Genomic DNA, 14,566 nt, shown 5'->3' on the forward strand with positions numbered 1-14,566 from the left:
TACTTGAGCCTACTTTGCTGCTATCGTGGCAGCAGATATTATAGTTAATTTGGGTTGGAAAAAAGACAGTTGTCTAAGCTTTACATTTAGGAACAAAATCCTTTTGCCCATGGTACAATTTACCTTAATTTTTAGCTCTAATGGGATTAGGTAAAAGGAACAGAGTATTTTATTTTAGCCCCAGTTGCATGTGAAGCTTAACCTGTCACCTTTCTATTTTTTTGTTCATTCGGGCCAACAACTTGAATGGTTGGAACAGAAGAAAGTAAAGAGGGCTGTACTCCTTTTGGTAGCCTCCCAATGCACCATAAACTGGCAGACATACTGCATCAGCAGATGAAAATTTATGTTGTGCCAGTAAACAAACCTATAGGCCAGTATTGCCTCTCCACCATAAGTGTACTGAATTCCTCAATCAAACATGCCCAATTGACATCTGTACATGAGCAAATAAGCTACCGCATAGGTCTGAAGGGACCGAATAGGCAGCTTAAATCTGCACTTGTGTGGCCAATGGCAATGACAAATGGAGCTACTGGTAGGCAGCTACTTGTCTGGCCTACAAAATAGACAATACTTTACGTGTGTTTTAGCAGGAAAAATGCTCACTATTGTCTGCTGTTGTCTGGCATTTTGTAGCCACTACAAGTAGCTCTGTGTATCATAGCCCTAAAGGTCCCCATACACGGGCCGATTCTAGCTGCTGATATTGGTCCCTGAGACCGATTCGGCAGCTAATCGGCCCGTGTAGGGGCACTACTGATGGGCCTGCCTGACCGATATCTGGCCTGAAATCGGGCAGGTTAAAAAATATAGTCAGATCGGGGACCGCATCGGCTCATTGATGTGGTCCCCGGACCGACTTTGACTATACCCGCCGTAATAATTCGATCGTTTGGCACACCTGTAGGTGGGGATATCTAGAGAAGATCCGATCGTTTGGCGACATCGCCAAGCGAGCGGATCTTAAGGTGTATGGGGACCTTAACTCTTTGAACCTGGAAGAGGATTCACTGTTATTCTTATCTTTGCAGATATTGCTAATCCCCATTTATTGAAAGTAAAAGTTTAGTGAATTTTTTGTGCTAGTGAAACATAAATTATGGGGGAAAACCACCTAAATTGCCTGAACCTGAAGTGCTCTCCTACTCATGGAGCAAGGTGCGGAGACATCACCAATTTCAGCGGGATGTGGTTGAAATAATAAATCCCTTTGCGCAAGGAATAAGGCAGTGGTTGGTGTTACTGTTTGGTTCTGCCAATTTTATGCTGCACATTAGTATCAGTGAGAATGTTCTCAAAATGCTGTTGGTTCTAACTGATCCTCTGAATGCTGATCCGGAATTATATTTGAGCACTGTGGGAGGGGATGGTTTGTTATAATTAATGGCAAAGCTCCAGATTACTGCATGCTGCTCTCTCAGCACAAAACAAGAACTCGCTTCCTGCCATCTCAGCTCCAACTCACTTTGGGTTCATTCGCTTATCACTAAGCCACACAGACCTTTCTCTGAATTCCACCGCATTTTATAGTCACGAGTGTGATGGATCTGTAGTATTTTAACTCTTATTTAAAATGTGTTGCTTTTCCATAAAGACTGTGTATATGTTTCAGTACCCTACGTGCAGGGCCAGATCAAAATGATAAATAGCTGGGGGTTAATAGCTGCACCTAGTACTTATTACATTGTGCCTATCTTGTAGGGCAGTGATCCCCAACCAGTGGCTCAGGGGCAGCATGTTGCTCACCAACCCCTTGGATGTTGCTCTCAGTGCCCCCAAACCAGGGAGTTATTTTTGAATTCCTGACTTGGGGGCAAGTTTTGGTTGAATAAAAACAAGATTTACTACCAAATAAATCCCCCTGTAAGCTGATAGTGTGCATAGAGGCCCCTAATAGCCAATCTTAGCCCTTATTTGGCACCTCCATGAACTTTTATGGTGCTTGTGTTGCTCTCCAAGTCTTTTTACATTTGACTGTGGCTCACGAGTAAGAAAGGTTGGGGACCCCTGTTGTAGGGGATCAGTTTTGCATTTAGTGCAGAATCCTGTTGCCCAATTTATGTTTGTTTTTAGCTCCAGTGGAATTAAGGAAAAGGAACTTCATATTGATTTTTAGCTCCAGTTATGTGTGGAGCTGAACTTGTCATCTGACCTGAATTCTTTTGTAAATCCTTCTGCAATAATGCTTTTATAGTACAGATATAGGACCCGTTATCCAGAATGCTTGGGGCCAAGGGTATTCTGGATAAGGGGTCTTTCCGTAATTCGATTCTCCATACCTTAAATCTACTAAAAAAAAATCAATAAACCATTAATCAAACCCAATAGGACTGTTTTGCTTCCAATAAGGGGTAATTATATCTTAGTTGGGATCAAGTACAGGTACTGTTTTATTATTACAGAGAAAAGGGAATCATTTAACCATTAAATAAACCCAATAGGATTGTTCTGCCCCCAATAAGGGGTAATTATATCTTAGTTGGGATCAAGTACAGGTACTGTTTTATTATTACAGAGAAAAGGGAATCATTTAACTATTAAATAAACCCAATAGGACTGTTCTGCCCCCAATAAGGGGTAATTATATCTTAGTTGGGATCAAGTACAGGTACTGTTTTATTATTACAGAGAAAAGGGAATCATTTAACCATTAAATAAACCCAATAGGATTGTTCTGCCCCCAATAAGGGGTAATTATATCTTAGTTGGGATCAAGTACAGGTACTGTTTTATTATTACAGAGAAAAGGGAATCATTTAACTATTAAATAAACCCAATAGGACTGTTCTGCCCCCAATAAGGGGTAATTATATCTTAGTTGGGATCAAGTACAGGTACTGTTTTATTATTACAGAGAAAAATGAAATCAATTTTAAAAATCTGAATTATTTGATTAAAATGGAGTCTATGGGAGATGGCCTTTCCGTAATTCAGAGCTTTCTGGATAATGGGTTTCCGGATAAGGGATCCCATACCTGTACAGGTCCCAACAGTACCAACTTAGATATAATTACTCCATATTGGTTGCAAAACAATCTTATTGGGCTTATTTAACGTTTATATTTTTTTTAATGAAGATCCAAATTATCGAAAGATTCCTTATCCGGAAAACCCCAGGTCCTGAGCATTCTGAATAACAGGTACAAGTATGGGATCTGTTATCCAGAAAGTTCTGAATTACGGGAAGGCCATCAAATAAAAATTAAATAAACCCAATAGGATTGTTTTGATTATGGGATTTTTTTTTAAAGGACATGTCAACCCAAAAAATAATTTTTTGCCTAATAAAAGAGAACTTATTCTAAGCAACTTTGCAATATACATTCATTACATATTTGTAATGGTTTTTGAGTTATTTGTATATATAATTGCTATTAAATGCAGTGTCCTGTTCCCTGCCCTGGAGCTCTGGTGTTTGAAACAATTTAACACAAGGCAGCAGCCTGACAGACCTGACTCGCTGGAGGAGCCTTGTATTTGCAACATTGTTTTAAAAGTAACAACCAGGAGTTAAAGCAAATACTGTTTTCAATAGCAATTACATTTACCAATAAATTCTAAAGCACTAAGAATTTTTAATAAATTGATATTGGAAAGTTGCTTAGAACTATGTTTTCTTTTTATTTGCCAAAATTATATAAATATCCTTTATTCAGAAAACCCCAGGTCCCGAGCATTCTGGATAACAGGTCCCATGCCTGTATATCTACATGGTATTGCACCAAGATAACAGAGATTCATGCACTCAGAAAGGCATTCTACGGCGCAAATAATCCAACCTGACATCTATTCTGTACTTTATTATTATTGACATGTATTTATATGAGTACCAACATACTCTGCAGCGCTGTACAATGAATGGGTTTGTACAGAATTACATACAAAGTAACCAATAACTGATACAAGAGGTAAAGAGGGCTTACAATCTATTAGGAGAAGAGTTTGAGACACAAGATGTACAGAGTTTGATCATAGTTCATTCCTGACATGCTCTGTGCTGCTGTCACTTACCTGAGCTTAGGGACCCACTCACAATATACTGTATTTATAGAATATAAATGGCACAACATAAGGCTGATTAGTAAATAATACAGATAATTACTACATGGCAGTGTAGTTTAATAATCAGCCCTGTTGCATCAGCTTAAATGACAAGCCAACATTATCTGCTTGATAATTTGCGACAACCCCTAAGATCAGATTCTCAGCAGCAGCCCAGAGCCCACTGAGCATGTGCAGTGCCACTGACACTTCTTAAAAAAAAAATTCTGCAACCTATTTGAAGGTCAGCTATACCTGTATTCCATGTTGTATATGTTAGGCAAAAGGTAAAGCTTTTTTGGTAACCAAGCTCTCTGTACCCTTGCACCTTTCTTGAGCAAGAGGTAAGTACAGGGCTCCCTGTGCATGTTGTTCCGAAGGCAACCTCACAGGGACCCCCACTTTCATTAAATTGCATGCCAATTGTATAATTGACAATACTTTGATGGGGCATGGGTTACTAATTAGCCAACAAGTTTGAAGCAGAAATAACACATCATGCACAAGTACATGCAAAGTTTGTGGCAAACGAAATAATGCTAGGAAAGAAGGTTGCATTGTATGTAGAAAATGATTTGCATTCATTTAGTAAATGTGGCCCTTCCTCTCTCCCTGGCTTCGCATGTTACTGTAAGACATTAGTCAGCTTGTTTGCTTTGGAGATGGCAACACCTATTGCACAGTCATTCCTTCGGCAAGCATGCAGGCAAATGCAAACAGGCACAAGTTATGTAAACATTGTGTTAAAATGGAGACGTTTCTGCTTATAGTGCACAAAAGCTTATTGCTATATAGTATAGCTTTGCCGTATCAGCCCAGCCAGTATTAGAGATTTTTGAGTTTCTGGTCATGGCACGCAGGCATTGTAATTAGTGCTGTCCTGAAATATCTGTAAGACTAAATGGGAAGCCATAATATCAGCTTCAGGAAAAAAATATCATAGGGCTTATACGGTATCTGTTGATTAGTTCACTCATTACTACAGAATGCTCCGTATTATCGGGTCAGTGTGCCCAACATGTTCATTAGGATATGCTTCATTCTGATCAGATTCTGGTTAGAAACCTGAACATTTGAGGCAAACTCTTGCATACATAAATTGCTGTTTTGGTTGAACATGTATTTCTGTGTTAGTGTACGATTTTATCCTATTGTGACTTATGTGTTTTATGATTGATCCCAGACTACAGTTGTCTGAAAGCCTAGTGAAGTCTTTATTCTATAGAAAAAAGAGCAGTGTTTCTGTTTAGTGCAAATCTTGGGCTAATCCTTTAACTGCGGCAACTCAGTTTATGATACTTCCGTATCTGACTTCAGGTACCCAAAATTGCTTCCGACGCCATATCACTGGGATAAATGCAAGCCAAGGATGTGCCTTCACCCAGACCCATTCCTTCAGCCTGGTGCAGGTACCCGGAGTGGATTTTGGCACGAAAATGCAAACTCTAGTATTCTTGTGCTGAAATCCACCCAATGTGCCTGTACCCCAGCTATCCCAGTGGCTCCAGAAAGCAGTTAGGAGTGTAGGGGTGGATCCTCTGCCTGCGTTTATCTGGATGTCGAGAATCTGCCTGGTGGCACTAGACTAATAAATTGTGCTTGTATTGATATTTCTATTTGCCATTTGTTAATACATATCTTACATGTACAGGTATGGGATCCCTTATCCGGAAACCCATTATCCAGAAGGCTCCGAATTACGGAAAGCCCGTCTCCCGTAGACTCCATTTTAATCAAATAATATATCATTTTAAAACTGATTTTCTTTTTCTCTGTAGTAATAAAACAATACCTTGTAATTGATCCCAACTAAGATATCAATAATGCTTATTGGATGCAAAACAATCCTATTGGGTTTGATGTTTTATTGATTTTTAGTAGACATAAGGTATGGAGATCCAAATTACAGAAAGATCCCTTATCCGGAATACCCTTGGTCCCGCGCATTATGGATAACGGGTCCTATACCTGTACATATTTTGCCCTAAACAATGCAGAGCACTGAAGCCGGAACTGCTTTAATTTTACACTCAGTCCGCCCTCCTTGGTACTTTTAGAGAAGTTTTAGGAGGGGGAGAAGGTAGTTAATAAAATTGTTCATTTATTTGAACCCCTTCTTCTTATTCTTTAACCTGAGACATGGGCAGAAGTGAGGTAACGGGAGATGCTTGTAAATGCCAGGCTCTTCTGGACAAAGGGAAGGTAGTAAGGCAGGGATCCCCGTCCTTTAGAACTGTTGAACCACACGCACATGTAAAAAGTGTTGGGGAGCTACACAAGCATGAAGAAAAGAACTTTGCGGATGCCAAATAAGGGCTGTCATTGGCTATTTGGTAGCCCCATCTGGAGGTTCTGATTGGAGTAAAACTGTGTCTGTGTGCTTCCCAAAATTGTCTCCAAGCCAGAAATGTAAAAATAGCTTTAGGGATGCACTGAATCCAGGATTTGGTTCAGGATTTGGCCAAGATTTTGGCTTTTTTTTTTAGCAGGATTTGGATTCTGCCAAATCCATGGTCCTGGCCGAACGGAAACGTTAAAATCACGTTATTTTTTGTCACATAAGCGTGGAAGTTGAAAGTTTTTCACCGCGTGCTGTGATCCTTCCATGATTAGGATTCGGTTCAGTATTCACCCAAATCTTTCACAAAGGATTTGGGGTTCAGCCAAATCCGATAATAGTGGATTCATGCATTGCTAATTTGTTTTGAGTGTTAGTTTACATTTCCTTGCCGTTTCCTGCAGAAATCTATGGGACCTGCTCTGCTCTTGATAGTCGCTGGCGATGACATAAAGATATAATACGTTACTGAGCAGCTCAGTGACCACATACAAGGGCAAGGTCAAAGGCAGAGTGCTTTTATGCAGGTCATGGAACTCTGAGATCAGTGGTGAGTTTAGTGAGTCATGTGACAAATTATATCACTAAGCACCAAATATAACCAATGACATCATTGTGCGGTTCTGTTTCTGTAACTGATGGTTTGTACTTCTCCATTCTTTAATTTATGCTTTGTTGCTTACAATACTTGGATTTTGTTTCTTTTCCTTTGTGTTAAAATGGGTTATTGTTAGGCCTGGACTGACTTCTTTTGGTTTTCATTGGTGTGGGGCCATATCAGGCGGAGAGTGATTCCTGTCTCTAATCCGGAGTAGGAGGAAGTGTGTTATGAGTTACAGTTAAAGCCAAGTATTCTGTGGCTTTAGAGATTATTTCATTGCTTGCCAAGTTATCCATCTGAGGAGCTATGGATCATCCTTGCCTTTATGGGCAGTGACGGGCGTGCCTCTTGTTTGCATTGGTGTGACCCCCTGCTACCCTGCTTGTCTCCCTCAACTCCAGGGATTGTTTTTACCTGCTTTTAGGATTACTGTCCTAAAAATGTCTGCTAAAGACAGCATACACTTTATAAATCCATAATAATAATAAACCCCTATTTCTGGTAATTGGGGGAAGCTGGGCATTAGTTGAGCACAATTGTCAATGGAAAATATTTAAACAGGGCAGGAGTTGGGGAAAAAAAAAAACATTACAAAGAGTTTAGTCAGAGTGTCAACATCCCCTTTTATTGTAGCTAGAATTGACTATGGGCAAGATAAGAACAAATTGTTCTGAGTGACTAAAACGCAACATTGAATTCTACTAATTATAAAAAAAAGTCTAGTATTGTGGAGTGGGTAACACTGCTGTTGGTCTTCTAGTCTCCAGCTTAGTATCTTCAGGGAAATTGTCATCTAAGCTCTGCCATCATTTGTCTAATAGAGCTTCAACAAATCATGTCTGACATGCCGTTGGTTTTGGAGTACTCTGTATCTGCAGTTTTCTTTTTTAGACTTCAGAATTCATGAAAGTAATATACAAGAAGCCTATATGGATACTTTAAGGGCAGTGACAGACGAGGAGATAAGTCGCCGTGCAACAAATCCATACAGTTACATACAGATACATACAGTGTGCAAAAATAAGCATTGTGTATGGTATCCTCTCTCAGAAAAATAAGCCAGTCCCCATTGATGATGCCAGTTTTCACATCCCACTGGCCATTAATTTGCTGTTAATTGTAGCTGCTGAAAGACAGAGGGAATGTATTCATGTGAAATTGGATTTTCCATATTAACAAAGTGCTCCCAAGTGTTTCCAGCAGGTGCATGACTTGCATGAGTTTATAGAATAGGGAGTTCTGTGGGGACATCTAGTGGGGCTGAGCTACTACAGGCTTAGATTTATGTATCCATCTTATTTATAAGCATTACTTTTATATATGTCAAACACTTTTGTATGAAATAAACTTGCTCTTGCAGTATAACAGCTGTAGAAGTTTCTATTTATTTTTATAGTTGGGGCGTACCGTACTGTGTGAGGATTCTCCTTTCTGTAGTTGGTACAATGTGCCTGTAATGAAGCTAATGTAACCCAGTATTTAGTGTTTTCCATACTTTTTACACATTGCCTTTTTTCTCCTCCTAGTTTTCCATTTCGCCTGCACCACCAAGATCAGATTCCCCTGTGTATGCAAATCTGCAAGAGCTGAAAATCTCTCAGTCGGCGCTGCCGCCGCAGCCTATGTCTCCTCCGGTGCTAGTTACAGGCGAGTGGGAGACCCATAAAGATAACAGCGGCCGTTACTTTTACTTTAATAAAGCAACTCAAGAAAGAACATGGAAGCCTCCACGGGGGGCGAAGGAAGCCGGCCCTGGCAAATCAGAGTCCTTCAGCCAAGCTGACCATGAGGTCTGTTCAGGAATCTTTGCACCTTCTGGTTTTGTGTGTCTGTATTGGTCATCAAGGGAGTGGGGAATAAAAACAAAATGAATGTAACTTGGACACCTCACTAAATCCTTATAATCCCCAATCAGTTGGACAGCAATGGAAAACTTGCAGGATGTTCTTTTTATGTGTGTGTTAAACAAAATAACACTGCAATTAAGTATTGGCTGTTTCAGTCCTACACAGAATCTTTAGTACTGTTTTTTTTCCTCAGCCATGGCAAAAACCCCAGTTAAGGGGGCAGTAAACGCCCTTTTTCATTGAACATATTTTGTGCCTGCAATTTTAGTTAGGTAATATCTAATTTTTTTCATTTCTTGCTCTAAACAGCAACATTTTTACATGAAACTAAAGTCAGATTCTGCAAATGAGAAGCCTGCTAAGAAGCCCTCTGTGTAAACAACCCCTCTCATACTCAGCTGCAGCCTGTTATGTTTTAAGATAAAGTGCAGCTCTTCATACAAAGGCTTCTCAGTAGGCTGCAGGTTTGTTTAACTTTTGGGATCAAGAAGTAGAAAGTGGCTTTAGTCTCATTTTCAATTGTTGCCCTGTTTAGTGCATGAATTAAAAAAAAAACATAGATATAGGAAAAAAGTATATTCAGCAGGAACCCTACTCATAGAACCAATGTTGAAAAAGGGGTATACTGTCGCTTTAAGTGCCTACCAATGGCGCACAATAAGCCGTGCCGCCATGCTGTACTGTCAGAAGTAAATGTATGAATACTCTAGGGAAAGATATTATGCGTTCCAGTTTGTGTACTAATAACATTTTTTTAGTAAATTAATATTTTAATAAGGGTTTCTGGTATTCATATTATCACCTAATGCCAATGCAGCAATTCTACAACTGAGCAGATTTTTAATTGGTAAAGTCAGTGGCCGCCAAGCATTTGACATTCTTTAACATTAGGTGCCTTGCAGTAGCATTCATATCACCCTAGCTGTGGGATAGCAAGGCTTCTACTTTGGATGGGGAGGCAATGATGTGGTGTTGCAAGAATTTTGGGGCACCCTGATATAGGCAGCCATATGCCCCATGACAGGGCTAAAGTAAGTGTCATGGAGCTAGGGACTTGGAGAAAAAAAGCACATGGGTCGATACGGCTAGATGCTGTGAAGACATGTAGCCTGCAGCACCCCCAGGCAAGAGCCCAATTGGATGAGCTGCTGCCATTGACATTATTGTTTTCTCTACAAAACTGAGGCGCCATTGGGGAAAACAATTTTGAGGCGATTAAGTGCCTAGTGTTTTGCAGTAGGTAACGTCTTTGCACACTGTTCGCGGTGTTTTGCACTGGGTTTGCTTCAGGTTTTTAGGGTGATACACACGTCAATTTTAAAACGATGCTCAGTGGGATGGAGATGATTCATATTTCTGTTCTCGAACCACACTGGTGTTTTCTCTGTGTCTGGCATTACTGTCCTGCTGAAAGGTGAACCTTTGCCCAAGCTTCTGTTTCTTTTAGCAGCCTCAGGCAAGGTATTCTGGCAGCATATCCCTTTACTTGGTTCCATCCATTCTCCATTTTGTTTGTACATACTCATACAACATACTCTGCCCTTGCTGATAAAAAGGAGCCCTGCAGCCATCATACTACAGTATAGATGTGGTGGGGTTTTTTTTTTTGAGGTGTGGGCAGTGTTTAACACATATTGCTTCAAGCTTTCTTCTCATCTAACTGCAACTCCTTCTCCCATATCATGTCTCTCTCCCACTTTTTGAGTGTCACCCTCTAAATCAGGCCAGTGGGCTGACCCATAGCTACAGAGAGGCAAGGTATTGATAGCTTTATGCATTGTGATTACTTTTCATCAGCGGGGTATGGTCCTCTTGTTAAAACAGACAGAAGAATGGATGTGATGGCAAGCCCCACAGACAAGCCAGAGTACACTTTTGGTGCTGTTGTAATTACCATTGCAGTTAATTCTGCAAAGTACTGGCAGATAAAATGATTTATTATTATTTATTCCATTCATTAATTAATGCCTGTTTATTAATCGCTGTGCCTTATTTTGCTACATTGATGTGTAAAGGCTATAAATCTTGCTATATAATCCACACACTGCCAGTGTTCTTTCTACCACCAATTAAAAAGGTTTCTTCTTTATCGTTTTTCTAATTTTACCAAGTATTGCCTCTTTGGTAATACTGTTACGAGGCTTTTGTCTCTGCCTCTGGGAAGCTGCATAATTAAGGGGAATCGGCATTACTTGGCATTACCTAGCTTGGCCAACACATTATTACTGCACTGAAGCTTTTGTGCTGTTTGCCCACAGCAGCAAGCCGCTTTGCTCCCACAGTATAGCATTTTTGTGCGACGGGCTTCTGTCTAAATGTCAAGTAATGGTTTCCCTTGATGCTTCTCTCTAATAATTAAGTAATTGCTTGCTTTGGTTCTATTTGGTTCTTCTCTGTATTAATTTTTAATTTTAATTGCACTCTCTGCGATTGCCTCTTTCTGATGCTGATCAACTTCTGTCTCTGCTTGCACCAATCATTCCCATTTCCGAGAGCAGCTTTCAGCAGACGACATATACCACAGCACTTGTGACAACCAATCAGATAGTCAGTACGGTTCTCCTCCGAGGGGCTGGTCGGAAGAACTGGATCAGCATGGCCACACCACCTTTATAAATGACCAAACTAATGAAAAGGTACATTCTTGATATTCTATTCAAGTTCAAGATAATTCATGTGCCCACTGATGACCATACAACGTCCGGGGTATTTCTAATGACAGTGCTTCATTTTGTCAATATCAGACTGCTTATTGGATGGTGTATGTGTCCTTGATGTAATGGCCATTTCTGAGCTTTCTACACGACATTGGGACAAACTGTTCAGCACAGTACATCAAAGCTGCAGTTTTGGGCCACAATAGTACTGTCCATTTGGAGGCTCGAAACAGGCTTGGCAGGCCCAGTCACCTTTAGCCAAGGACACAAAGCGATAACTGGCTAAATGTCAAGTGATTTACATACTCAAACAGTAATATTGTATAACTGTGAGTGATTCCCTGCCTGTTCTGTGTAGCCTAGTTGTCCTCACTGACTTAAGTGCTTTTTTTCCCCAAATGACATTTCACTGTATTTAGTTCTAATGTTAGAGGTTGATTCAACATTTTTTGTCTTTTTTTTATTGCAGTGGATAAAACATGTTGATGATCAAGGCAGACCATATTACTACAGTGCAGATGGATCACGTTCGGAATGGGAATTGCCAAAGGTAATAAATGGAACCGTATTTCTTATGTGCTGATGAAAGGGCTTTGGCATTTCTAATTCAGATTTATGGAACAGAAACCTTAAACATAAACACTGTAAATGTAGTGCTGTTATAAGATTTAATCCACCTGCCAGTGGGGATACGCAGTAAGTTATTTGTCTTGCCTTAGGAGCCTAAGGTTGAAGGCACGCAGGCGGTTTCACAACCAGCTTATTTCAGCAATGGAGGAGTGCCTGAAACAGTCTCTGCTGCCTCCCATTTTCCTTAATTGGAAACACCTGACAGTGCCAGTACTTGTGATTTTTAGTCCAAAATAGCTTGCTGTATTTTTATTTTGCAGAAAAATGCCTGTGGTTGTGCCGTGGGGCACTTTCAGTTTAAATAAATGGAAGGCGGCAGGGGCAGTTTCTGTTGCTTCTCTGCCAGCTGAAATATGGCTCTGAAGAAGCTTCCCCATAAACCTAAAGCAACATTGCTTTTGGTGCTACTTAAATGTGTAGTAATAGTAACCAGTGTGGCACTTCCCAATTACCATATAGATGTACGGTATTTTTATTTATATATTATTAGATAACACCGATTAGAAGATGCACATATTGTTAGGAGATAATAAGGGGAAGGCTTTAGCAGGTCTGTGCTGTAAGGGCAAGGGCACACTAAGCAGATTGACCGCTTTTGTCCACAGGCGGTTTTTATAGATGTGAAGGAATGTGGATCCGCTCTTATGCGCACACTCCCGTATCGCTATTGACAGGCCTGGTGACAGTCTGTGTGCAGCTACATGGATAGCATATTGGCAAAAAATTGCGAATGAATGCACTGATACCCTGCCCGCGAAGCTCCTTGGAGACTGATGCTGGGTCTGTCAATGGAGCTGGGGGGGGGGGGGGGCACATAAGAACGGAGTAGGAATGTGGCCAATCTGCTTAGTGTGCCCTTGCCCTTAGAATCTTAAGCACAAACTGCTCATGGCTGCCCTGTACTGAACTGGCTCTGATTTTGTCCATGTTAGCCAGATAATGTACAACTTTGGCAGATTTGGAATGCAGAGGCCTCTCTCCCTGTTAACTTCAGTTGTTTTTATAGAGGTTGGCAATACAAGAGCAGATATATCAGTGTTTAATTCCTTACTTTGTCCCCTGTAGTATAATGCCACATTACAGCCCCTGCGGGAGATCACTAAAAGCCGAAGCCTTGACAGAAAGCTCCAGGATCCCATAGTCTTCACCAAGTGGAGACATAGCACAATCCTTCTGGACACTAACGACAAGGTAAGCGTTGTTTGGCTCAGTGCTGGTGAATGTAGTTACCGTTCCACTCAACTCTTAACGTGAGAGATTTTAGTGATGCCCTTCTGCATACAGAGTACCACACCATGGTGACCCTTTTGTATTACTATATACAGCCATATTTCCTGGATATCCATGTTCACCAGGCTTCCTTAATACACTGTTTTTTTAACAAGCCTGTGTTAGCCAGTTATAAATTACACTGCAGTCTGTCAGCCAGGGATGTAAAGGCTTCTTTCCAGGAAATTACTTTTTGGAAACCAATATTGCGGCACCAAGCTTGCTGAAAGTCATTAGATTAGATGTTTAAATTATATCAAGGCCTTTGTAGTTATCAGCAAATCTAGGCATAAATACACAACATCATACAAAGCCTGTGAGAAACGCCTGCACTTGCAGGTCGTCAGTCATCGAATGTGATTTTACAAGGGCAAGACAAAGGAAAAATTTGACAAAAACTGAAATATGCAGGTTACTTAAAATTTTGGTTAGAGATGATTTTTCTAGAACTGACACCTATATAGTTTGTGTATATGATTGGCAATAATCTGGTGTTAGCTCATTCAGCGAAAAATTAGTTTTTGTTGTTAGATACATACATACATACATACATACATATATTCCTCTTTTACAATTGTGGTGCCCTATGATATGTGTTAGGGGGCACTAAGTTTGCCCAGAAGCAGTAACCAATAGCAATCAGCAGGTAGAATTTACTGGTCACCTGTTTGAAAGCAAACATCTTATTGGTTGCTAGGGGTTACTTCTGCTGGGCAAACTTAGTGCCTTTTATTACATAAGGGGGGTATGTGTTCAATGGCAAAGAAGGTACAAGGGACCTCAGTGCTAATTGTAGTCAAAATAAATGACATTTTACACTTGGTGGAATTTGTAGTCTTGTACATATATACAGTGTCTGTCAGAAAAGTTTTCAGACCCACAACCAGTTCTTTCATTTTACTGAAAACCAAATCCTACGCTCAGATTTTATTCATTGTGATGTTTTTAATTCAATGCTCTGAGAGTCAAAATGAGCTGATTAAACTTTCCACTGTTTATATGTCGAAAATAGTAAAATTAACTGAAATATTATACACATATGCTCTTCTGCATATTTGCTCTCTCAGGTGACTCTCATGCACCTCAATTTTCAAACAGCTCTCAGCTGTATTGACATCTGTTTTTTTTTTTTTTTTTAACCTGAGCCATTGTAGGGCATTCACCTTATATTCTAGTGCCA

The 14,566-nt window shown here is 40.2% G+C and overlaps 1 protein-coding gene across 4 annotated transcripts in view; it reads left to right on the forward strand.

Annotated features, from left to right (window-relative positions):
- arhgap12 (Rho GTPase activating protein 12) overlaps window positions 1-14,566 on the forward strand; it is a 44,148-nt gene that overhangs the window by 15,315 nt on the left and 14,267 nt on the right. For 3 of the 4 annotated variants that reach the window (XM_031903529.1, XM_018094772.2, XM_004915452.4), the window contains 4 exons: window positions 8,510-8,773; window positions 11,329-11,466; window positions 11,957-12,037; window positions 13,183-13,308. In XM_031903529.1, coding sequence (XP_031759389.1) covers window positions 8,510-8,773; window positions 11,329-11,466; window positions 11,957-12,037; window positions 13,183-13,308 — 609 coding nt within the window. The remainder of the gene's footprint in view (window positions 1-8,509; window positions 8,774-11,328; window positions 11,467-11,956; window positions 12,038-13,182; window positions 13,309-14,566) is intronic. The other variant, XM_031903530.1, reaches the window with a different exon arrangement.

The sequence above is a fragment of the Xenopus tropicalis genome, chromosome 6 (assembly GCF_000004195.4).
Source record: "Xenopus tropicalis strain Nigerian chromosome 6, UCB_Xtro_10.0, whole genome shotgun sequence".
In the NCBI taxonomy this organism is placed as follows: domain Eukaryota; kingdom Metazoa; phylum Chordata; class Amphibia; order Anura; family Pipidae; genus Xenopus; species Xenopus tropicalis.